This window comes from Mus pahari, chromosome 1 (assembly GCF_900095145.1).
Source record: "Mus pahari chromosome 1, PAHARI_EIJ_v1.1, whole genome shotgun sequence".
NCBI lineage: Eukaryota > Metazoa > Chordata > Mammalia > Rodentia > Muridae > Mus > Mus pahari.
Genome location: NC_034590.1, coordinates 89,447,020 through 89,471,780, shown reverse-complemented (window position 1 = coordinate 89,471,780; position 24,761 = coordinate 89,447,020). Strand labels below are relative to the sequence as shown.

The following is a 24,761-nucleotide window of genomic DNA, read 5'->3' as shown; positions in this document are numbered from 1 at the left end:
AAGACAGTTTAGTATAAAGAAACAGATCTATGAGTCAAGTTGAGAGTGGAGATGAAATAAATGATACACCATTTGTGTGACAGGGTCAAGAGTCTGAACTTTGGTTCATCACTCAATACATAATTGAGACAATAAAAGTTCCTGAGAAGGGAAGCAAGAAAATAGAAAGAGGGGGCTGGAGAGATGGCTCAACGGTTAAGAGCACTGACTCCTCTTCCTTAGTCCTGAGTTCAAATCCCAGCAACCACATGGCGGCTTACAACCATCTGTAATAGGCTCTGATGCCCTCTTCTGGAATGTCTGAAGACAGCTACAGTGTACTTACATAAAATAAAAAAATCTTAGAAAGAAAGAAAGAAAGAAAGAAAGAAAGAAAGAAAGAAAGAAAGAAAGAAAGAAAGAAAGAAAGAGAGAGAAAGAGAGAAAGAGAGAAAGAGAGAAAGAAAGAAAGAAAGAAAGAAAGAAAGAAAGAAAGAAAGAAAGAAAGAAAAAGAAAGAAAATATAAAGAGTACCTTATCAACCTTAAATACCTGTGAACATTAGAGCAGATAAAACGAGAAAAGGCTCTACAGTAATACTGGCAAAAAAATATTTTAACTAAAGCCGATATAGTAAGAGGGCCAAAAAGTTAGAGTATACAAAAAATTGTTAAATATAAAGTAATTCAATCAAGAAATATTTGCATTGTTTACTGGCATTACTGTACAATGTACATTACACACTGACATTATTCCAGCCAACAAAATTTGGTATGGAATTTAAGTTCACATTGGGAAGATGAATAATAAATGAATAAACTGAATCAATGTTAGTGATAGCTATGTATCCTTAGGTACTCAACTTGACCAGTTTCCGAGGCATGAGCTAATGGTTCCAAGTGTTTAACATCTCTGGGTGCTTGCCCACTTTAAAATTCTTACTTTAAAAAAAGAAAGAAAAAGACTCTGTTTTGTTATTCTTGAAGTTAATCAGAATTGAAGATTTTGTTGTTATTATTATCTCTCACAAGTAAACATCTTTTTACAAACTTCAAACAATAATTGAAGTCATACCTTCGACAGTCCTAGGAAAACCTCTAGCTGATTTTTTCTTCCGCAGCCCAATGATATCAAATAGAAAACTAGATGTTGGAGGAGGCAAGCTGAATTTCTGCAAAATATATTAATAAGTCTTTTCATAAATGCTTGAAAACAGACAAAATACTCTTAAAGGTCTAGACTTTCATTGTTGCTTCAGACCTTCATAAAATCTAGGCTTTAATAGTTTGTAACTGTACAATGAGAACTATTTCCTTAACATGAAAGAGAGTAAGAAAATAAGAGAGCCACATTTGCTCCAAAAATCACTACCTGCAAAGTGTTTCTCTCACTCTACACTGTAAAAAGGAAACATTAGGGAAATTTACAACTTAAATGTTTTCAGGGATTTCTATTTCTTTCTTTCACTAGACAGCATAACAGGTAGTCAGGACAGATGATTTAGCAGAGCGAATAGGAGGAATGTTCTGGTTACAGGCTCATCTGGGCTAAAATTCCAATTCTACAATTTATTAGCCATTAACTTTAGTGAGTTACTCATTTCTTAAAAATAAATCAAATAAATTGTCTCTTAAAGGACAACTGTGGTCATTAAAGATGATGAACATGGTATGATTACTAAAGGGCTCATCATATAAAAAGTACTCAATAAAGTGGAAGCAAAGACCAAAGCAAGAGAATCAAGACCAAAGTAGATTAGGCCTTGCTCATGGAGCCAAATTCCTTCAGGATAGATGGACAAACAGGACAGTGGGAAATAGAGCAGGCTATGTGACAAAAGAGCACATGACTCTTTTCTAGACAGCAGGTACTAGTAAGCTCCAGATAGTAGTATAATGGTATCCAATTTAAAATTTTTTTTTCATAGATTAGTTTTTTGTTTATTTTAAAGCAAGGTCTGGTCATACAGGTCATGTTGGATTCAAATACAAACAGGTTCTTGTACCCATGCTGGATTCAAATCCTTCTTCCTCAACCTTCCAAGTGTTAAAATTATAATTATGTACTACCATATCCTATATTATGCTTTAAGAGGTACAAAACAGATTTTATGTGAATTTTGCTATTTATAAAATTTCCATATTACAAATAAAATAGAATCAACCTAGAAGCTATATACTATACCTGGAGAATAACTGTTTTGCTAGATAACCAAAGAAGACCACTGTCAAATTCTAATCTGCATAGGGCTCTTAGGACTTTTGCTGTCTATATAAACTCGTTGTTGTTTAGCTAGGTTGTTGAGAAATATATTCTCAGATGATGCCCCAGTCTCAGGATAGGAAGCTCCAACTTGGCCCCTAATACAGTTTTTTCTTATCTTACATGTCTGAATGTCTTTCGGAGAAATCTGAATTCCAAATAGAACCTGTAGAAATGTAGCTGACTCATTCCCTTCAGAATAAAAACCACCACGATGTTTAGTTGGTTTTGGTGTGAAAGCTGGCACCAGCTGTTGGGAAAAAAAAAAAAAAAAATCAAACTGACACGGCTAAGATGATACCCTCAGACAGTTATAGGCATACAGAAGAAAAGCATGAGAACAACTAATGAAACCTTTCATCAACCACTAACTTCATGTAACTGGAAGACAGCTTTTACTTCAAAGAATTTAAATAAAAATCTTTGTAATAAATATTTGTTATATTCAAATCAAATGTCAATTAAAATGCATTTATTAATAAATCCATTGTGGTTAAAACTGGACACTTTTGTGTGTGGCAGGATGGAATTAGAGAACAACTTGTGGCATATGGTTCTCTTCTTCTACCTAAAAATGTATTTTAAATCAGAACTCTGATTTTACAAAGGTTTATTTCTAACATGTTCTGTAACTCCTCCTAAATCAGCACATCAAATGAGGGCTGGTTTCAGTCTAATGACAGACTGGCGTTCGCGTGTTCCTTCGTTCCTTCGTTGAGACTGGGACTTATTACATAGTCCTGGAACTCACTCTATAATCAGGCTAGCCTCAAACTCACAGAGCTCTGCCTGCCTCAGCCTCCTAAGTGCTGAGATTAAAGGCAAGTGCCATTATGCCACACCAGATGGCAGTATTTCTTGACAAAGAAGATGGGTCTAAGAAATCTAGACAATTTATAACAACCAGGGAGGGTAAGGGTAAGAATTCTCTTATGGGAAATGCTGTGCATCTAAAACTCTTGATGGGTATTGTGATGGGTAGTTTTATGTCAACTTGACACAAACTAGACTCATCTGAAAGAAGGGAACTTAAAGTGAGAAAATTCTTCCATAGGATCTAGCTGTAAGACATTTTAATTAGTGATTCATGGAGGAGGGTCCAGCTCATTGTGGGTGGTGCCATCCCTGGGCCAATTGTCCTGGATTCTTTAAGAAAGCAGTTGAGCAAGCCATGATGAGCAAGCAGTAAGTAGCGCCTCTCCATGGCTTTTGCATCCGCTCCCACCTCCCTGTTTGAGTTCCCATCCTGACTTTCTTCAGTGATGGTCTATGATATAGAAGTATAAGCCAAATAAGCCCTTTCCTCATCAAGTTACTTTGGTTATGATTTTGCATCATAGCAATAGAAACCATAACTGAGACAGACATAAAACTTTAATTTTCACATCACCTAGTACCACTGAAAGCATTCAAATAATACCATCTCTTTGTTCTTTATAAGAAAAGTAAAAGACTAATCAGAATTATTAAGAAAACATTATGTGATTTCTATCAAAGTCACACCAGGGGAAGCAAATTACAGTATCTATAGTAGCCAGAGAGATATAATGAATAAAGTATGCCAGGTAGGACACTAGAGTACACACACCCTTATCTAAAGACTGTTACATCTCTGTCACTTTTGACAAAGATGTTGACTGGTGAGAGAGAGATGGTTGCTAAATTTTTAAGTTTTCTGAAGAAATCACCAATCTGGATTTCTATACAAAAATTGCAAAATATATCTGCCTATTATGTATTATTGAACTTTTTCCTATCTGCCTGTCTGTCTGTCTATCTGTCTATATCCACCATCTATCTACCATCTATCAACAACCTACACGTAGACCTCTAGAAACCAGTATGAAACCTCTGATCTATGAATAGTTTATCTCATACCTGGGTTTAGGAACAGCAGATTTACCCAGAACTGCATACTTCAGCAACTCACACAGCTGTTTATGGGTTACTTCACAATTGTCAGTAAATAAAATGGTAGATAAGTGAGCTTTCTGCAAACACAAATTAGAATACAACAAGCCATAATGCTCAGGAATGGAAAAAGGCAATTATCAAGTTTCTGATAATTTTAATATAGACTCAAACACAAGGACTTTTCTAATTAATTGAAAATAAAGATCTAAAATAGTTACTTGTGGTATATTATTAGAATATTTCATAAACACTAGTACAGTTTATGTATATAGTTGTGTGCTTACACTAGGATGATTAAAATACAATGCATGCTTTCAAGAACTCTATTCCATTAGGGACAAACACTACAGGGGCCAGTTCTATTATAAATACATAGAAGCAAGTGCCCTAGGGTTTACAGTAGTGGTTCTTATCCGTCCTAATGCTGCAGTCCCTTAATACAGTTCCTCACGTTGTGGTGACCCCAACCATAAAGTTACTTTCACAACTGCAATTTTATTACTGTTATGAATTCTACTGTAAATATTAGATATGCCGATGATCTTAGGCAACCCCTGTAAAAAAGGGTCCCAAAGGGGTTGGGATGCACAGATTGAGAAACACTGATTTAGAGTTTTGGTGGTGGCTGCTTTAAACTCTGGAGCCAAGCCATGTAGTATGGCTTGGTTGGGTTCAAAATTGTATATTGCAATCCATGACAGTTACAGTGGTGACAAAGTAACCAAACCACAGAGCAGTGCCGCCTATCACAATCAGATTTATCCTATGGCAACAGAAAATTTAAGAGAGCTCCTTTGTCAAGTACTTATTTTAAAAGAAGATCATGAATGGAGTTGAATGTTTTTCTCAAAGGGATACATCTAACTAAAACCAAAGTTAGTTAATTTTGACAATTAATTAGTGTTAATAGGCCAAATTTTAAAAATAAGTTGAAATGTCTATTAAATTTTTTAAATTTAAAAGGTTTTGTACTTATGCCTGATTATTAAGGTAATGTTTGCTTATTATAAAAGACTCAGATAACAGAAAAAGGTAAAATAATACACAATAGATAAACACCTATACAACTCAGAGATAATTATTACTTTCATTTTTTCTGGGACACAGCAGAATATTATGTTTAGGAGTTCAAGCATCATACATACTACCTGACAGCAAGTATCATGGATCAGGTCCTTAACCACTCTAAGACACAGTTTTCTTACCTGTAGAATAACTATACTTTTATCTTGTGAGACTGAGGGCCAATGAGAGACCGCTATGCAATAAGACATCAGTGCTAGCCACCAACACACCTTAAGTACTTAACAAACATCAGATATGGGCTGGTGAGATGGCTCAGTGGTTAAGAGCACCGACTGCTCTTCCAAAGGTCCTGAGTTCAAATCCCAGCAACCACATGGTGGCTCACAACCATCCGTAATGAAATCTGATGCCCTCTTCTGGAGTGTCTGAAGACAGCTACAGTGTACTTACATATAATAAATAAATAAATCTTTAAAAAAAAAAATCAGATATTATTGCTAGGTGAATGTTAACGGAGAAAATGCCTTCCATAGAACTGGTCTCTAGACTAGCCTGTAGCCATTTTCTCAATGATCAATGTAGGAGGCCCAGCTCATTGTGGGTGGTGCCACCCTGGCAGATGGTCCTAGATGGTGTAAGAAAGAAGACTGAGCAAGTCCTGAGGAGCACAATGGTAGGCAGTCCTCCCTGCTCCCTGGCCTCTTTATCAGTTACTGCCTCCTGGCTCTTGACCTGAATCCTAGTGAAGGAGGATTGTGATGTGAACATGAGCGCTGAGGATAAACACACTCCTCAACATGATGATTTTGGTCATGAGATCATGGTGTTTTATCACAGCAATAGAGACCCTAACTTATACAATGGCCCTGAGCTAAGGTTAAGTATTTACTATTAACCACTTTTTGGAGTGACTGTTCCAGGGGCTGAATCCTGGGCATGTGCAAGGCAAGTAAGTCCTCTATTACTGAGCCACATTGTTAGCTAAGTTTTGAGAAATTTCTTTGTATTAAATCATTTCTTAGAACTTTTAAGTGGGGATCACCATACTCCCATTTTACAACAAAGAAATGAAGAAACAGGTTACAAAACCACAGCAGGAATGCGAACTCCAAAGATCAAGCTTTTTTCTCTCTGTACTACCATTTCCAAACCACGGGACTTTACAAACATCCATGTGCTTTATAACCATCCCCACCCTGATCTATATTTTTCCCTATCAGTTAATTATATAACCACAACTTTAACATGAGAAAATGGTTCAGGCCAAATACATTTTTAAATATATAATGAAAATTTTTTATTTAAAATTCTCTTTTCGATGAAACATTAAAAAATACAAATATTAGGGCAAACACTCTTATTACTTACATCATTCCTCCATCTAATCATTTCCCCCAGGATAAATTCCCTATCCCCATCAAAATGACCATTCATATTTTACTTCATAAATATTGTCTAAAAACAGAAAATCCTGTTTAGGTGTACATGGATATTCCTGAAATATTTTGTTATACGGATCTTAATAAATTTCTGTTAAATGACTATTCTGTGTACCAGACACTAAGTTTTAAAAGAGAGAGCCTGGGCTAGGTGGTACAAATAAGAGAGCAGAGTTCAGTGAGGTCAGTGGGTGAGCCCTTACCCTTGGGCAGGGACCCTTCAGGTGCTGGAGAAAATGACTCCCAGGCACGAGTGACTTCGGGCCAGCCCGCTGAATGGAGTTCTCCTCTGCTCACCTTGGCTTGAGGCTCGCGGTCCTGAATATCCGCCCGAGGTCCTTCCAGCTCTGTAGCCGAGCCTGCGGTGTTCGCCTCCTCCTTCTCTTGCTCCATCAGGCTGTAGGGGAAAGATCAGCTGGAGCTGAGGACCCCGCGGCGACCAGGAAAACGTGTCGCGGCCTCTCTCCAGCAAAGCGCTGGACCGGAGTGACGGATGGTTCGTCCCTCGAAGCGGCTCAAACCAGTTTACCACGCTTGGCTCTCGCAGAAAAAGCCGCGGACCTCCGCCTCCTTCCCCCAATCTAAGGCGTCGCGAAGTTCAAAGCGCTCCCTGAGGCGCGTCGTGCGCAGAGCGAGGGGCTCCCGGTCCTCAAGCCTCGGTCCACTCCCCCCAGGTCCCGAACCACCCCCCACGCAACGCCCACAAACCGCTGCAGACGGCCGCCGCCGCTCGAACGGCGCCCGCTTCCCCTGCCGCGCCGGCGTTTAAACAGACCGGAAGTGAGGGCGTCCGACTTCCGACCGTTGAACGCTGCGAAACCGAGGGTCCGGGATGGCGACCAAGAGACTGGCGCGGTACGCTAGGGGTTCCCCTTAGGGTGGGCGGCGGTCATCCGCAGCCCTTTGGTCTGGATCTGGAAAGGGCCCTGGTCTTCTCGGGCCCCACCTCGCCATTCGCGCCAAGTTGGAGGGGCCCGAGAAGCCCTGGGTGCTCCCTACGGGGCGTGCTCTATCAGGTCTGTTCATTCTAGGCCCCTGGGAACTCCTGGAATGTGACAGCTCTGCACGGTTCTCAGGCAGGTGTCACAGCGCCCACTGTGCCCAGGTGACCTGCCTCGTCCAGTTTTATTGTCAGAATTACTACAGACTCTCGGTTTGGTTGGTTGGTTGGTCGGTTGGTTGGGTTTTTGTTTTGTTTTGTTTTGTTTTTTTTGATATGCTGTGCACAGATTTTTGGATACGCTGTGCACATTTGAGATTTGTGAACACAGTATCAAACTTGCCAGGCATAGTGGAATGGACCTACAATGCTAGCATGGAAAGTTGGAGGCCAGCCTGCTCCTCATGGCCATGGTCAAGCAGGCGAGGGCTAAATAGTGAGGCTGTCTCAAAACAACAACAAAACCAGATCCAAAACAAAACCCCTATCTGATGTATTAATGAATAGCATGGGTTTCAAGCATTAAAAGCCCTATCAAAGGTTAACATACTATGGTCATCTTTAAGCAAATTGTTTACTTTTCTTGTGCATAAAATACAAGTTGCAGGCATGTCTACCAAATTGTTTAAAAGAAGTCACTATCCTAGTTTAATATCTGCTGAAGAAGTGACTAGTAAGTGTTAGTTTTTCATTCCAAATCCCTACATTGGCCTCACGTCTTGTCTTTTTCAAACAGCCAAAATAACTATTTCAGGTGTCTGCTTAAAGTTGTGTTCGTCATCATTTGGGATCTTCCCTTCTTTGGACTGCAGTGTATTGCTGTTGGGAGGTTTTGTTTGTTTGTTTCATTTTTGTTTTTTTAATCATAGATTACCTTCCAGTAGTACTCTGGTAATCTTCCTTCCTCCCTAGATTTTTAGAGTTTTAAGAACAGGCATCATCCCCTGGAGTATAGAGAAGGCTTGAAAAATAGAAAACTAGCGAAAGCTCTTCAGTGCATCTTTGTAGTCATTTGAGTCCCTCAGTACTGCTATAAAACGTGAAGAGGTAAGATTAGTGTTTGTGAAGCTCGTTCAGGTAAAATGGACACTAAACTCAAGAGAGGATGGCCATTAGCACAAGGACCCAGGACTTTTAAAAGTCTAGCCCTCCTTTCCTTCAGTCAGTCCGCAGCTGTTGTTTGAGACAGGGTGCTGCTGTGTGCTGTAAGCTATCCTTCAGTTCAGTTTTGCCTTGGCCTGCTGAGCCTCCAGGTGTATGCCCCCACACCCAGCTCCACTTACAGGACATTAGTGATGATTTTGCCATCTGTTCGGGGCTATTTGATAGCATATTCTAACTGGAGTGTAAATGAGTTCATTGATCTTCCTGTGTTTTGCACTTTTAGGCGGCTTGGATTAATTAGGAGAAAGTCAGTTACACCAGCAAGTGGAAATCCAGGAGGAAGCAGATTCAGTAAGTCCCACGTTTACTTTTACAGTTTGAAGCCTTCCCCTTGGGACATCGAAGGGACCTAAGAACACTATGGTCTTTTGCAGAACAGTTGTATGACTACTTAATTGTCGTTGACTTTGAGTCTACATGCTGGAATGATGGGAAGCACCACAGTAGCCCTGAAATAAGTAAGTGTGGATTGCCAGTGGCCAAAGCTCCAGGAATCGTCTTCTTTTGTTTTGTTTTGGTTTTTCTTTTTTCTTTTTCTTTTTTTTAAGTTTTTCAAGACAGGGTTTCTCTGTGTAGCCCTGGCTGTCCTGGAACTCACTCTGTAGACCAGGCTGGCCTCGAACTCAGAAATCCTCCTGCCTCTGCCTCCCGAGTGCTGGGATTAAAGGCGTGTGCCACCACCGCCCAGCTTCCAGGAGCCTTCTTAAACATCCTAGATATAAGCCAGCCAATAAGAAAACAGTGCTGTAGGCTCGTAGTTTAATATAAAAGCTCCCACCTACAAAAGAATAAAAGACCAAATACCTGAATGTGATTATCCAAAGTAGCTAGTTGTTTTACGATTACATTTAAAACTTTGATTAGGTAGAAACTGAAAAAAAAATGGCTTTGTAATAATAGTAGAGTATATTTTAATTCATGCTGTATTCATATTTAATTTTAAAACAAAATGGACATACTCTTGATATTTTGACTTACTCTGTGGCACAGCTTTATTATAACTTTGCTTCTCACTGTTTTGGGTATTATAATAAGCTTTTACTGGAATTGATTGTTTAATGATGCTATTATGAAAGCAGTGTATGTTTAGGTTAATTCACGTATTCAAACCTGATATGGTGGGACACACCCTTAATCCTAGCACCCAAGAGGCAGAGACAGGTGGATCTCTTTAAATTTGAAACCAGCTTAATCTAGAACAGTAGTTTTCAACCTTCCTAATGCTATGACCCCTTAATACAGTTCTTCATGTTTTGGTGACCCCCCCCAACCATAAAATTCTTTTTATTGCTACTTCACAACTATAGTTTTGTGACTTTTATAAATCATAATATAAATATCTGATGTGCAACCCCTGTGAAAAGGCCATTTGAATCCCAAAGAGTATGTGACCCACAGATTTAGAACTATTGGTCTATATAGATTTCCAGACCAGCCAGAAAGAAAGAAAGAAAGAAAGAAAGAAAGAAAGAAAGAAAGAAAGAAAGAAAGAAAGAAAGAAAGAAAGAAAGAAAGAGTATAAGTAAAATATATTTAATATATTTTGTATAATATAAATATTATATAATATATAAATATAATATATAAATATAAACATTTATATATTTAACTATGTTAACCCATAGTTCTTTTATTTAGTTGAGTTTCCAGCAGTTTTGTTGAATACGGCAACTGGAGAGATTGAATCCGAGTTTCATGCTTACGTTCAGCCTCAAGAGCATCCAATTCTTTCTGAATTTTGCACAGAACTGACAGGAATAAAACAGGTATGATTAAAAGCAAACAAAAAAAAATCCAAACAAACAAAAAAAAAAAACAGGTAAGATGCAAATTTTAGAAGCTCAAAAAGTTAGTTTATAAAAGAAAAATAAAAGCTACATACCATTTGGAATTAAGTTGATTCGGTGTTAGGAGAAATGGTGTCCCCTCTAAAAGTCCTCTGCAGGGCAGGGAGATGGCTCAGTGGTTAAGAGGACTGACTGCTCTTCCGAAGGTCCTGAGTTCAAATCCCAGCAACCACATGGTGGCTCACAACCATTGGTAATGAGATCTGATGCCCTCTTCTGGTGTGTCTGAAGATAGCTACAGTGTACTTACATATAACAATAAATAAATCTTAAAAAAAATAATAATAATAAAAAATAAAAGTTCACTGGACTCCTGAAAACCTCAGAAGAGCCCTATAAACATAAAGGTCAAGGGTTGCAGCTTAGTGTGAGCGTGCTTACCTAGGAAGGGGAAGCCCAGGGTTTGAAGTCCAGAGAGAGGTTATTTTACAGAGCTAATAATACAACTCACTGTCTTATTTCTATGAAACTTTAGAGTTACCAGCCTTGTTTCTGTTACCATGGTGAATTCAAGTCTGCACTATTTCTTGCCTGTATGCCTTAAATCTTTTTACTAGATAAACTTTGTCAGTCAGAACCTCCTCTTTGTTCTGTCCCCACAGTGCAGAGTTGTAAATGCTCAGTGGCTCAGAAGTTCATTTGTTGGATTCAGATTTTGTGGCTCTCTTATCAGGTTCAAGTTGATGAAGGAGTCCCCCTGAAGATTTGCTTATCCCAGTTCTGTAAATGGATTCATAAGCTTCAGCAGCAGCAGAAAATCAGTTTTGCTACTGGGGATTCAGAGCCTTCTACCTCTGAAGTGAAGCTGTGTGCTTTTGTTACTTGGTCAGGTAAAGCATGACTTATGCCTGTCAATCACACTGAGGGGTACTGAGGCCTAGGAGGTTCCTTAACAGGCACAGTGCTTGTTGCAGAATCACGAGGACCAGAGCTGGCATCCTCAGAAACCGTGTAAAAGCCACATGGGCATAGTGGTCCATCTGTACTCCAAGGACACTAGGTGGAGACAAGGAATCCCAAGAGCAAGCTGGCTAGCCAAACTAGCTAAAACAGCAAGTCCTAGGCTCAGCGAGAAACCAGTCCCAGTAGATAGGTGGAGAGCAATTGGCTCCTAATGTCAGTCTTGGGCTCCTACATGTATGTCCACATATATATATATACACATGCATATGCACACACACCTTCACCTCCACAGTATGAATATGTGGCACATACATACCACACATATATATGCCCCACCCACCAAAAACTAGAGTAGCACTTCCACTATTTAGTGCTTTATTTCTAGTTTCATTCTTGTTAACCTAGAATTAAGTTTGTTAACCTAATTGACCAGAGAAAGAAAATGAAGGGCCACACAGATCCTAACCAAGAAAAGCCAGTTCACTTTTTTTTTTTTTTAAAATAATGATTCTCGGGCCGGGCGTGGTGGCACACGCCTTTGATCCCAGCACTCGGGAGGCAGAGGCAGGTGGATATCTGAGTCGAGGCCAGCCTGGTCTACAGAGTGAGTTCCAGGACAGCCAGGGCTATACAGAGAAACCCTGTCTTGAAAAAACAAACAAAAACAAAAACAAAAACAAAAAATAATAATGATTCTCCAGTGCTGGGAACTAGCGTCAGTTGAAGGCAGGCTCTGCAAAGACTGGATGAAGAGTGGCGAAGGGTAGGGCACAGGACAGTCCTTCCCTTCATCAGAGGCGGGACAGAGAGGAAGCACATCTCAGTATGGCTTTTCCGACTCTGACAGTTTTTGTCTCATTCTAGCTTTATATATGCATAAAATTATCTCAGAAATTCTATTCATTGATTACATAGCTTTTCAAAATACACTTTCCTCTAAGGTCTTCCTTGATTACATAAGAGGAACAAAGCGAGCAAACAGCAACTTTATGAAAACTAGAAATTAGCATTGTGATAAAAATCAACTTTCTTTAAACTCACTATCTTCCTTAAGATTGGTGTCATAAAGCCTTGCAGTTAACAGAAATGCCTGACAGGATGACTCTATTTGGATTTGAGTTTGGCATAAGATTAATAGATCAGAAGTTACTTCCTACTACCTTTTATATCAAGCTTGACTTTCTACAAAAGCTCAATATCTAACCCTCATTAAATTCTTCCTTTCCTTCCTCTATATCTTTTATATTTGACTTAAGACCATCGTCCTTTTTCTTTGATCCTTAAAGTATCGTCCATTCCCTTTGCTTAGGCAAGGGCAGTCTATGAGTGGAGCTCTGGCTTAGGCAAGGGCAGTCTATGAGTGGAGCTCTGGCTTAGGCAAGGGCAGTCTATGAGTGGAGCTCTGGCTTAGGCAAGGGCAGTCTGTGAGTGGAGCTCTGGCCTGACAAGCCTGTTTAGAAAGTAGGCCGTTCCCTGAGCCAGGATGCCTTCCTCTGTGTGTCTGTCTTGAACCCTCGTTTCAATATGATTCCTATCTTTATTACAATTCTGTAAAGAACAGAAGAATACCAGGATTCCTAAAACTGCTTGCTTTTGCCTTCTAGAAGGTACCACAGCTTGTTATAAACCTGCATGATCAAAATCTCTTCTTATTCATACAATTTCCTTGTTTATAAAGTTGAACATTAAAAACTCAGCAATTCAATTACAGCCTGTCAGCTTCTAAAATTTCCCTAAGTTTTCCTTCTTTAATAATTCCTCTATCTCTTGCTTACTAACAATACTCATTAATGATCTGAATATTTAAGTAATAAGTTCTTGGGAAAGACTCAATTTTCTGCATAACTTTTTTCCAGGGAATTTTCATTAGTTTCATTGTTTGCACTAGCCTTCAATTCCAGCTCTAGCTTTCAGAGAGAGGCCTTTAACAGTAAGAAACATAAGTATAGCAAAAGATGTGCGGCAACTATCCACCAAGGGCAGTGAAGGGTCAGTCCAGGTTAGCCAAGCACCTGAACTTTGTCCAAAAGCCTTCAGGATGCTTGGCATCACCACTCCAGACCCATAAGGAGCCCTGTTTCAAAATGAGATGGGTGGCACCTGAGTAGTAACACCTGAGGCTGTCCTCTGTCCTATACACCGAGCACTTGCACCAACACACATGTACACGCGCACACACACATATGCACCTCCCAACCTGTACATACCCAGAAGATGGCACTTTGAAACAGTCATCAACATAATTTCTTAATGGTAAGTTTTATAAGATGTAAGATAACATAAAATACACAACTACTAGTTACTAGTGCAGAAATTAAATCTTACTGTTTTCTTATATCTTTTTGTGTGTGTGTGTATTTTATTTGTAAATGGAAACACACTGACATCACTGACTCTTATTTTAATATCCGTAATGCAGACTGGGACTTGGGCGTTTGCCTAGAGTATGAGTGTAGAAGAAAGCAGCTGTTAAAACCTGTGTTCTTAAACTCTTGGATTGATCTCAGAGCAACTTATAGGGTAAGAGTCAAAGATTGAAGCATGCTCACCTTGTTTCTGTTGAAAGTGGTTGCACTTATTGGTGTGAATTTCATAAGTGAGGTGTTTTTCTTTGGAATGTTTACATAAATATGTATCTTAAAATATTTGAGACAGCACATCAGTAATAACTTCCAAACCTGATAGCATCAAAAGTTATGAGAAATAACTTTGTGACCTCTGTAGTAGTCATTGTATTTTTAGAAACATATCTTTTTTTATTCGATTAGCTTTTTTATAAGAGAAAACCCAAAGGACTGAGTGGTGCCTTGCAGGAAGTGGGAATAGAATTTTCAGGACGAGAACATTCTGGTTTGTATAAACTGATAATTATTTCATTATATAAGTCATTTAACTTTTGTAAAACATTTCATATTAGTTTCATTTAGGAGGTACAAGCTATTTCTAATAGCTTGTAGGCTAAAAAAAAAATGTTCTTAAGCTATATAACTCAAATTATTTCTGAGTTTTGAGTTACCAGTTTCTTGAATTTAGATAAAGACCACCATCTAGTGGTTCTAGTTGGTTTAAAAATAAATAAGTAAATAATGAAAATACTGAGCACATCAACTAGAAATCCAAGTGCCTTGATAACATGATTGACTAGTGAAAAAAAAAACTGAACATGACCAATTTTTGACAAATGTTGGTCTGTATAGATAATTTGGAAGCTGGCTGTCAAGTTTTCTCCTGTGTAAATACAAGCCATATTCTCTCATGGTGGTGTTTGCACAGCTTCCCACAGGCCAATTCATGGTGATTAAAATCAGCAGGTGGTCATAAAAGGAACAGTATGCCCCAATTTCTGTTTAAATGTAATCTGTTTTCCATTATTTCTTTATGGTAGAACCATGGCATTCAGTGTTTGATACTTTTATTTCCTCAGGCTTAGATGATTCTCGGAACACTGCTCTTCTTGCTTGGAAAATGATCAGGGACGGTTGCTTAATGAAAATTACCAGGTCCTTGAACAAGGTTAGTGGTGTCTTGTCACTTTATTCTGTCCTTGAACAAGGTTAGTGGTGTCTTGTCACTTTATTCTGTCATTTTGAGTCCTCGGGTAGTAGTCATGTTCATTAAAACGTTGATTTCATGTGTGTAGTCATTTATGCACCAATGGCATTTTTCCTTTTCTTGTCATATAGAATGTCTATGTAAGGAATTATAAATACAGTTCCTAAAGCAATGGATTTGTCTGTGGAATCATAGGTTCTCACTAAGAAGAATCCCAAGATTTTGGGTAGAGATCAAGTTGAAGAAGCAGCTGCTTGCAACATTAGTATCCAGGGTCCCAGCATATATCAAAAGGAGCCCCAGAGTACAGTAAATGCAAAGGCAAATGCCCAAATGAATTCAGTTTGTGTGAATCCCTGTATAAAGGGCCAATTGCAACTAAAAAGCAACATGAAAGCAGATCTTTGCAATAGCAAACATCGCTTTCCACTTTTCACTACCAAGTCATCCTCGACATCTGTGGACCAACTGCATTCTCCTACCTTGAATCCACCTCTCTATATGCAGAAGCCATGTAAAAGTGATCATCTTGCATCGAATGGCAGCTCAAAGTCCTCAACACTTAATTCCAACTTGGTGCTTGTATCTACAACCATTCCGTCTGTTAATCATGTTTCTGATGTAGAAATGGGTCGTACTTTTGAGTGTTTACCGATGTTGGCTGAGTGGGAAGATGTAGTTTTACTGCCAGCATCTCAGGCTGAACCAGACACAGACTGTATGCCTCCTGTTAGTGACACAAATGTCGATACTTCATTTAATTCTGCAGAGAGATCACTTGTTCCAGAAGAACCAGAAAACCTTAGTTATGAAAACTTTGAAGATCTTCAGGAAACTCCTCAAAACTCGGAGACATCTAAGTCTATTGTGTATAAGAGTCCTCACAGTACAGTCTATAATGTGAAAGGAGCCAAACACCCAGGTTCGGATGACTCTGCTTTTAAGTTACCCGAGTGCAAACCATTTCCTTTCACCAGTGTTTATGCCAGTGCAGCACACCCTTCAGTTCTGAGGAAAGATCCTCTCCTTTCAGGTGGTACTAAAAGGAATTCACTTAGTCCTCTAGCTTTCCCTCGAGCCAAAAGGCAGACTTTCACTATTCATGAAGAAAAACCTATATCATCTATTTGCTTCCCAGGAACAACTTCTTGTAGAGTTTCTCCCTCTGTACTAACATCTACAGTTAATCTACAAGATCCTTGGAAGACTGGAAAGATGACACCGCCTCTGTGCAAGTGCGGCAGAAGATCTAAGCGGCTTATTGTTTCTAATAATGGGCCAAACCACGGGAAAGCCTTCTATTGTTGCCCTGTTGGGAAATACCGACAAGACAGAAAATGCTGTGGTTATTTTAAATGGGAACAAACACTTCAAAAAGAAAGGATCAATGACAAAGCTCTGTCTTATTCCTCAGAAGGGCTCACTTTCAGCTCTCCAGAAACAAGCCGTATTCATGACAGAAATTTAAGTTTTCCTATTAAAAATTCCTTACGACTCAGACCTTCAATGAGACATTGATAAAACTCTCTTCTAAACTGCCTTTTACTTCAGTATAAGTCTTATCTGACTTTTATACAGGAAAGATGACAGTAGGGTTTACGTTATACAGCCTCAGCATATCTGAGCATTGCAGTTACACTGGAGCAGTTCATACAAACTGAAGGGATGTGTCTTATATGGCGTGCACTCTTGCCAAGTAGTTGTCTATCAACTGTCATCTGTTCATGTAGCAATCCTTGTTCCTAGATTTCCAAGCATGAACATTTAGATAATGTCATATATTTCATATATTAACAGTTGCTGAATTTATCAAACTATCATAAAGAACTACAAGGAAAAACTTTTTACAAACCATGTTTATTAGGTTAAATTTAATAACTAGCCATAGAACATGACAACTTTCTCTTATACTTTGACCTTCAAACAAATTTCAAACTATGTTTAAATTACTTGAATAAAAATATGACTAGTAACATTTTAGGTAAAAATTCTAAGAATTATGAGTTCCTTAAAAATAGGGTTCTTTTCAAAATTTGAAGATTTGTTCTGATTTGTATATTAGCATATTAGAATTGTTCAGTTACGTTTTGAAAACCCGTGGGCAGAGATTTAGTTTAGAATTTGCTTCTAAAATAAATTTTAAGACATCTCAGCATCTGATGACATTCATTTTATGTTGGCAGATTACAGGAACATTGACATGAATGCAGAAGGATTCAATGATTATTTGATTTCAGAATTCAACCTCTGGTGTCATAACTACAAAATACTTTAAATCCAGTTTAAAAGCAGTCTGCCCACATAATCTGTGGTTCCTGCAGACTCGTAGACACTGTGTTTATAGATACACAGGTGATTAGTGGGAGGAGTTTAAGTTGTTATCCATTCCTTTTTCCTCAGTTCATTTCTTTTGACCTTCCCACTGACAGTCTTTGGCAGCTCTTCAATAAATTCTACCTGTTAGTAGTAAGGGGAGGAAGAGGTTAGTCCAGCACTTGTCCATTCCCTTCAGGTCATGCCAGCTACTCAATAGCTGTTTCAAATTCTAGGCGAAAGGATGAAGTTAGCTTTTGTTGTTGTTGTTTTTTACATTAAAATTATGAGCTAATTGACTGAATTATGTTGGGGCTTCAGTTTAGCCTCAGAATTTTTGATTAACTATTGTCATTAGCTCTTGCATAGTATATCTAAGGAGAAATGTCATTTAAAAGAAAAAAACAATTAGAAAACTTTCCAAAGCACTGAACAGACATAACTGGTACTGGGGATGCCTACCTTTCTGGGGTATTTGTAAGGTGCTGTAGTCTTCTTCACATGCTCCTGAATCTCCTTTTTCAGTTGCTCTTGATCATGGGACTTGTAATCAGGATTCAGGACAATAAAAGCCTTTACTACCTAAAGAAAACATGTAGAACATCAGATTTGTTGTGTGTTCGATGCCTTGGAGTGTCTTGTCTGCTTTCTCTGAGTGGGTATCTGCCTGGTGGAGTGAACCACTGGAGTGAACTCCTGAGCCAGCGGGCTGGTCTGTAGTAGCTCAGTCTTTCCCAATACCAGAATGCTGGTGCAGGCTCCTTTGCTCAGGTTCACCCTTGAACCCCTGCTCTGACTACATGTCGAGCTGTGTGTTGTGATTTGAGTCTGATTACCTCTGCCCTTGGCTTGCACTCAGAAACACAGCAGCACACTAAGTTCAGCTTCTTGGGTAACAGCCCAGCTTCTAGGCCCTACTCAGCTCGGCCCTTGTTGAAGGGAACTCAGACCATGCATTCTTTTGGGTTTCTTTTCTTTATAGACAGAGTCTTGTCATCTATACCAAGTTGGCCTTGAATTTACAGTGGTTCTCCTGTCTCAGTTTTCCAAGTACTAGATTATACTACTACACTTGGCGTATTTTTTTCCCAGTAAGGACTGAACCCAGAGACACCCAGCCTTTCCATGTGATCTTTATACAAGGCTGTAATGATACTGTCAGCCTCTTTACTATTGTTCTGAACCACTTATATAACCAGAAAGCAAGAGAAGAGACCATGGCTGGTGCTGTGCCCACAAATCCTGTTCCCCGAAGTCAGCCCTACCCAGAACTGTTTTGGGGAGATCTATCAGGAGTTTTAGGATCTTTAATGGAGAAGGAAGGAGTTTGGGATCCTGTATATTTTATTCTCCCCTGGGCACTGCCAGCACTATCACTCGCTGCTTCCCTTGGATGCATAACTCTCTCTAGCTGAGGCAAACACAGTATTTAGCACCAAATCCAGATTCCCAACGTGGCTACAGTCCAGAGAGGCCCTTGCAACTCTTGATTAAGTATCCTGTACTTTAGAAACTGAAATCTTATTAAATTTATTTTCTTTACTCTTTAATCAGAGAGAAGATTAATTGAAAATTATTTGAAACAGTCACTTAGAAAAGCCATTTGATAAGAATTGACAACTTGTAAATAAAATTTTACTGACTGCTCTTCCCTAGAACTCGGATTTAATTCCCAGCACCCAAATGGTAGCTCTCACAAATGTCTATAACTCCAGTTCCAGGGGATCTGACACCTTCACTCAGACACATGCAAGCAAAACAACAATGCATCAATAAAAACAAAAATTAAAAAGTCATTTTTAAAAAAGAAAAATAATTAAACACACCATGGGGGAGGGCAGGGAGTTACTGGGAATCAAACCTCATACAAAGTACATACCAAACCAACTCCACAATTGAGTTACATCTTCCAGGAAAATAAAATTTTCAAAGCAAAGCAGCCTGTGAAATTCTTTAAAAATATTAAAGTATGAAAATCAACTGAGAAAATATTAATGTAGCAGTTAAGAAAATACTCTTTAAAATCTTATTTTGCTTTTTGATAATTCACCTGAGAATAAGTTAAAATTCATGAAGATTGTCAAATGTAGTTTGGCTTAACTGTATTAGGAATTCTTAAAACAGGCAATAGTAAATAGTACATAGTAAGCTTAAGGACTGATACAGGCAAACCATATAAATATGTATATATGTATATACATATTTGGGATAGTATCCTTAAGTCTTCATTTTATCTGATTTTGATTAATTTTTCTGAAACTTGCTACCTAATCAAAGATCTGATTAGCCCTTTCCTAGAGAAGGAGCCAAATTGGCTAGAACAGGCCTGCTGCAGAAAGTAAATGGCTGCGTGTGGCCTGCAGCACATTGCTGTTTTGTGCATGGATACCTTGAGGCATCCATCTCTATCTTCTGCCAGGAAGTATTGTAACCCACCAGTGTTTGAAAATTCAAACTTCCCCCTCACTCCAGCTAATGTTAATACTTCACATGCAACTTTAGAGGAACTGTAAGCCACCTACAGATCTTGATTGTATCATATTCTAGGATACCTGGTGACTGCCAAGCCAACCCTGGTCCTAAAGGCTCAACACTCACTCTGCCCCAAATAATCATTTGCCTAGGCAGATAGAATTGATGGAGATAGCAAGGTGTGTGAAGAGCTAAGACCCTGTGAGTGACATGTAGCGAAGAGACACTTTAAAAACTATCTGTTCCTTCCTCTCATCTACCTCAAATAGTCTCTTTCACAGTAAAATAGGACTAACATAAGCACTGCTCAAGAACTGAAACAGCTCGGGGTCATCCATGAACACAATGGGCTATCCTCCAGCATCAAAGATCACTTGGGAAAAATAATCTTGGAAGGAGAGCCATTCTTGTTTTAGGGCAACATTAATAAGTAAAGTAACTTAAGTAAAATGTTTTAAAGTATGTGTTTAGGGGGCTGGTGAGATGGCTCAGTGGGTAAGAGCACCGACTGCTCTTCCAAAGGTCCAGAGTTCAAATCTCAGCAACCACATGGTGGCTCATAACCATCCCTAAGAAGATCTGATGCCCTCTTCTGGAGTGTCTGACTACAGTGTACTTACATATAATAAATAAATAAATCTTTAAAAAAAAAAAAAAGTATGTGTTTAGGGGCTATGAAGACAGAAAAGTGCTTGCTGCTTAAGCATAAGAACCTGGGTTTGCATCCCAAGCCCCATGGAGCGGGGGCCGGGGGGGGGCATACAGTACAGGTCACCCCAGTAGTGGGGGAGGAGAGAGAGAACAAGGGCTTACTGGCCCACCATCCAGTTTCAGGGGGAGACCTTGTCTCAGAAAAATAGGATGAAGAAGTGACTGAGGAAAGTATTCCAATATCCACTTGTGCCTACACAGGGAAATCACACCCACATATGTGCATGTAACACAAAGGATTGAAAACATTTAGATGATCAATGAAGTTGAAAGTCAAGACGGTCAGGGTTGTTTTTTGTTTGTTTGTTTTGTTTTGTTTTTTCACCTCTCCTCTGATGGGGTCTGGGCTGCTGACAACAGCTGACTCTGCGATGGAAGGATGTTCTATGAGGGCACTTTCTACCTCAAACGGTCCAATTCGGTAACTAGGAAAACATGAGAGGAATAAGGGTGAGCTATAGATTCACCCCAGAATTCTTGATAAGTAGACATGCATATATAAAAAAGAAAATTACCCAGAAGATAATATGATATCATCTGATCTTGCAACAAACCAGAAATAGCCGTCTTCATCCATATATCCCCTGTCCCCAGTAATGTAGAAATTCCCTCGCAGAGTTGATGCTGTTTTGGAAGGATTATCCTGCAAAACAAGTAGCATTTTGTTCATATTATTATGATTGTAACTCTTGTCCAGTAATTTTTTTAAAATGTTCAAAGAAAAAGGAAGTTTGGCTCCTTTGAGAAGCCTCAGAATGAAGAGGAGCCAGGGTCAAGTAGGAATGAATTTCAAGCATGGATAAAAGAAATAGCAATTACAAAGACTTGGTGCAACTTCTGGAAAATGTTTTATGTAGACTCTAAGATAAAAATGTTGCTGCATCTCTAAGATTTAGAGAGTAGGCACAATTAAGCCTTTTTCTAAATAATACCTAACACTGCCATGGAAAGAGACAGTTAAAAGAATGCACAGAACTTAATTTAGAGCAGAGGTATTCTTTGGCTTAGTTTGGTTTGCATAAGAAGAGACCAGTTCTATAACTGGCATAAGAGGAAAACAAGCAAAATATTGCTGCCTTCCATAGAGGTCACTGGCAGGTATGGTCTGGACCTCTTAGTATATTGATAGAAATGTTGTTCTAATTTGAATACCATGGTTAGAGATAAGAAAGCTTCTAGTGAAATGAATTTACTTCATCCTGTGGCCCCATTTCTTCTTTCTCTAGTTGCTCTGGAGTCGGGGAGAGCTAATCAGATGTGTGTGTGTATGCCATTTGCTAGCTGAAAAGGGTCTAGGGATGTTAGGAAAGCATCGCTAAGAGCTACCCGTGATGGTTCACTTCCAAGGAGAGGGCACCAATGTGCTATTTGGCAAGAACATTGCTTCTTTGATTACCTGTCTGTGGGATTATTATTCAGAGCAATGAATCTCTCAAGGAAGGACAAAATTCCTAGGTTTGGTTTTATAAAAATAGGAGTGACCAAATACTTTGGTATAGGGTCTCAGCTGCCTTCAAACTAGCTTTGTAGTAACTGAGGATGAGTTTGAATTCATGGCCTTTCTGCTTCTGTATCCCAAATGCTGGAATTATACTTTCAAGGAATAAAAAGGAAACATATTTTAAAAAAAAGCTCTTACTACATAATGAGTAAAAAGGCCAAATGGTCGCTCAGGAAGAACTTGAACAGCAATATCCCCTTCTTGTCCAGGAGGAAGAGTAGCACCATTTTCATCTAAAATCTAGAATAGACCATGACAGCTTATTTAAGAGAATTTTTTATTTAATGCCATATTTGAAATTTTAGCATTGAATCTTTTGGGCCAGAATATAGGCTTAAAACCATTTTATGTATACTTTAAATTCTTAAATGTGTTGTTTACCCAAGTTATTATTGTACAAAATGTTACAAAATGAAAATTCCCAAAATGTGAAATGTGGAAAGCCTTCTGGGGTGCTGCTTGGCAGGAGTCTGACATTGGCCAAGGACAAAGAAATGGGCTTTGGGCAGGAGTCTGACATTGGAAGTAAGCTCAGGCAGGAATCTGACATTAGGGCATAATAAAGAAGTAAGTTTCGACAAGAATCTAACTTCAGGCTGTAATAGTCAGGTAAGGCAGGAATTTTAGTCTTTGGGTGGAACAGAAGAACTAGGCTTCAGGCAAGATTTTGGGCTTGGACAAGGAAGTGGGCTCAAGTATTTCGGTCATTATGACAAGCCCTTTTAAATAACTGTCATGGGGTTGACAGGGGACTTGGCTTGCTGCTTTGTTAGTTCCTTATTGTACTGCCCAATTCTCTTTTGGTATAGAACTTAAGGTATATCTAAAGAGTGAGGGTGGGTATGGGGAGCAAACTTCTCCTGGAAGAGGACATTCAAACCTTCACATCAAAAGCAGGAGAAGGCTTTCCCATTGAGCCAGGCTTAATTTTCATCCCCTTGAAATTTCCACAGATCAGCACCTAGGCAACAAGAACAAAGTGTGGTAACATTATAAGCAGTGTAAAATATGCCTCTGTCTATTGTGCATTCAGTCAACATAAAACCCATCAGATCTCTGCTCTCATAGAATGCAGAGACTGACAGTTTACCAGTACACATAATAGAGATATAAGAAAATAAATTATATGAATATGTTAACATTTACTTAGATTAACACAATGGTCACAATGCTGGTTGTATCTAAATATGTGCCCATTTTTATAGTTGTTTAATTTTGGAATTTCAGTGTTTCCAGGTAATAATTCTCAGGGTTTATAAGTTTGAACGTTAAAAGTAAGGTATGACCAATGAAAAATGTTTTCCCTTTTCCCTTTCTCTGATCATCTTCTCTCCCTTTCTGTACAAAATAACCACTTTGTTCTTACTTTGTTGATCTCTGGAGCTCCTTGGTGGTGCTGAGAATTGAGTTAAGGCCTCACATGTGCTGTGAAAGTGCACTACCTATGCCACAACCCCCCTACAGTTTTTTATCTGCATGAGTTCTTTAAAGAGCCCATTTTATTTTACCTTATTATTTATGTATTTGCTCATTCACATAGCCCAGGCTGGTTTTGAACTCAAAATGTAGCTGAGAACACCCTCGATCCTCCTTCCTCTACCTTTAGTGTGCAGGCTTTACAGGAATGCTTTAGCAGCTGCTTTCTTTTCTTTCTTTTTTTTTTTAAGATTTATTTGTTTATTATACATAAGTACACTGTAGCTGTCTTCAGACCCTCCAGAAGAAGATGTCGGATCTCATTACAGATGGTTGTGAGCCACCATGTGGTTGCTGAGATTTGAACTCAGGACCTTTGGAAGAGCAGTCAGTGCTCTTAACCACTGAGCCATCTCTCCAGCCCTAGAAGCTGCTTTCTAAGGAGACTTCCAGCAGACTTAATAATTCAGGGGACCAGAAATGTACAGCTTTAACTTTTGTGACTCTTTAGAAAGTCCCCTGTCACATAGATCCAATACTTTTTTTTTTTCTCATTAAAACCATTGGGACATTTTCAGCTTGATCAGTTCATCATTTTTCTCAAAACTGTTACAAAGTTTTTTTTTTAATTAGGTTTTCTCAAACTTTTCTTTATTTTTAAAAAATAGTTTCCTAACCACACTTTCCTTATCCCTCCAGTGATCATGACACATTAGACACTTTGGCTTTTATTTATCTAACTAATTCCATCTAATCCTGTCTTCAGTGGGGCAGGTACCGTTTCTGTCTGTCCATATCCTTCATAGATGTCTAGGCCCGTCTTCTTTCTCCATTGTTCCATCACTTCAGGGTTAATGGGTTCTCCAGCACTCACACAATGCTTCAAACTGTTGAACTTATAGCTTCTCCAAAAACAGGGAGTGAGTTAGGTAGAGAAGGAGAAATGGCAAGACATGGGAATTGAGAATACAGAATAAGCAAATTGTTCTGATATAATGTAGCACCTGATGCCAGAAACAGGTAGCTATAATGGAAAATAACACTAGAGGCCATATGTAGACCATTCTAATATAAAGAAATCCCCGTTGCCATAAGAAGATGGCTATAATGCTAGGTTTCTTTTTTTCTCTTCTTTTCCCTCCCCTGGGCGGGGGGAATCACATGTTGCAAAGAAGCACTATCTTTAGAGAAGGGACCCCAATTGTCTATCTCTCTACTCCCTAGTCCCCCCTTCTCTCTGTCTCTGTCTGTCTCTGTCTCTGTCTCTCTCTCTCTCTCTCTCTCTCTCTCTCTCTCTCTCTCTCTCTCTCTCACACACACAC

At 39.0% G+C, this 24,761-nt stretch overlaps 3 protein-coding genes across 7 annotated transcripts in view; 1 reads left to right on the top strand and 2 right to left on the bottom strand.

The window, feature by feature from the left end:
- The window catches only part of Rexo5 (RNA exonuclease 5), a 43,857-nt gene extending 36,844 nt beyond the window's left edge, over positions 1-7,013 (bottom strand). Inside the window, 4 exon segments of the mRNA XM_029535840.1 lie at positions 1,054-1,150; positions 2,365-2,491; positions 4,120-4,232; positions 6,918-7,013. Coding sequence (XP_029391700.1) covers positions 1,054-1,150; positions 2,365-2,491; positions 4,120-4,232; positions 6,918-7,013 — 433 coding nt within the window.
- A 391-nt stretch (positions 7,014-7,404) lies between these two features.
- On the top strand, positions 7,405-17,167 carry Eri2 (ERI1 exoribonuclease family member 2). 3 transcript variants are annotated; one of them, XM_021190106.2, is made up of 9 exons: positions 7,405-7,475; positions 8,948-9,015; positions 9,099-9,182; positions 10,363-10,490; positions 11,245-11,401; positions 13,894-13,994; positions 14,243-14,324; positions 14,899-14,987; positions 15,222-17,167. In XM_021190106.2, the coding sequence occupies exons 1-9, from the start codon at positions 7,453-7,455 to the stop codon at positions 16,542-16,544; spliced, it is 2,055 nt and encodes a 684-aa protein (XP_021045765.1). In that variant the 5' UTR covers positions 7,405-7,452; the 3' UTR covers positions 16,545-17,167. The 3 variants fall into 3 exon arrangements, with proteins under 3 accessions (XP_021045765.1, XP_029396970.1, XP_029396975.1); XM_029541110.1 differs by lacking the exon at positions 7,405-7,475 and having other exon boundaries at positions 8,978-9,015; positions 9,104-9,182; positions 15,222-16,925; XM_029541115.1 differs by lacking the exons at positions 7,405-7,475; positions 8,948-9,015; positions 9,099-9,182; ... (1 more) ...; positions 11,245-11,401; positions 14,243-14,324 and having other exon boundaries at positions 13,912-13,994; positions 15,222-16,925.
- Acsm3 (acyl-CoA synthetase medium chain family member 3) overlaps positions 16,868-24,761 on the bottom strand; it is a 23,853-nt gene continuing 15,959 nt past the window's right edge. For 2 of the 3 annotated variants that reach the window (XM_029541124.1, XM_029541128.1), the window contains exons 9-15: positions 24,218-24,341; positions 22,904-22,984; positions 22,162-22,263; positions 21,038-21,165; positions 20,848-20,947; positions 17,802-17,921; positions 17,362-17,483 (exon numbers count right to left, since the gene is read on the bottom strand). In XM_029541124.1, the coding sequence (XP_029396984.1) occupies positions 17,397-17,483; positions 17,802-17,921; positions 20,848-20,947; positions 21,038-21,165; positions 22,162-22,263; positions 22,904-22,984; positions 24,218-24,341 (742 nt within the window). In that variant the 3' untranslated portion in view covers positions 17,362-17,396. Of the gene's footprint in view, positions 17,484-17,801; positions 17,922-20,847; positions 20,948-21,037; positions 21,166-22,161; positions 22,264-22,903; positions 22,985-24,217; positions 24,342-24,761 lie in introns of all 3 variants that reach the window. The other variant, XM_021190127.2, reaches the window with a different exon arrangement.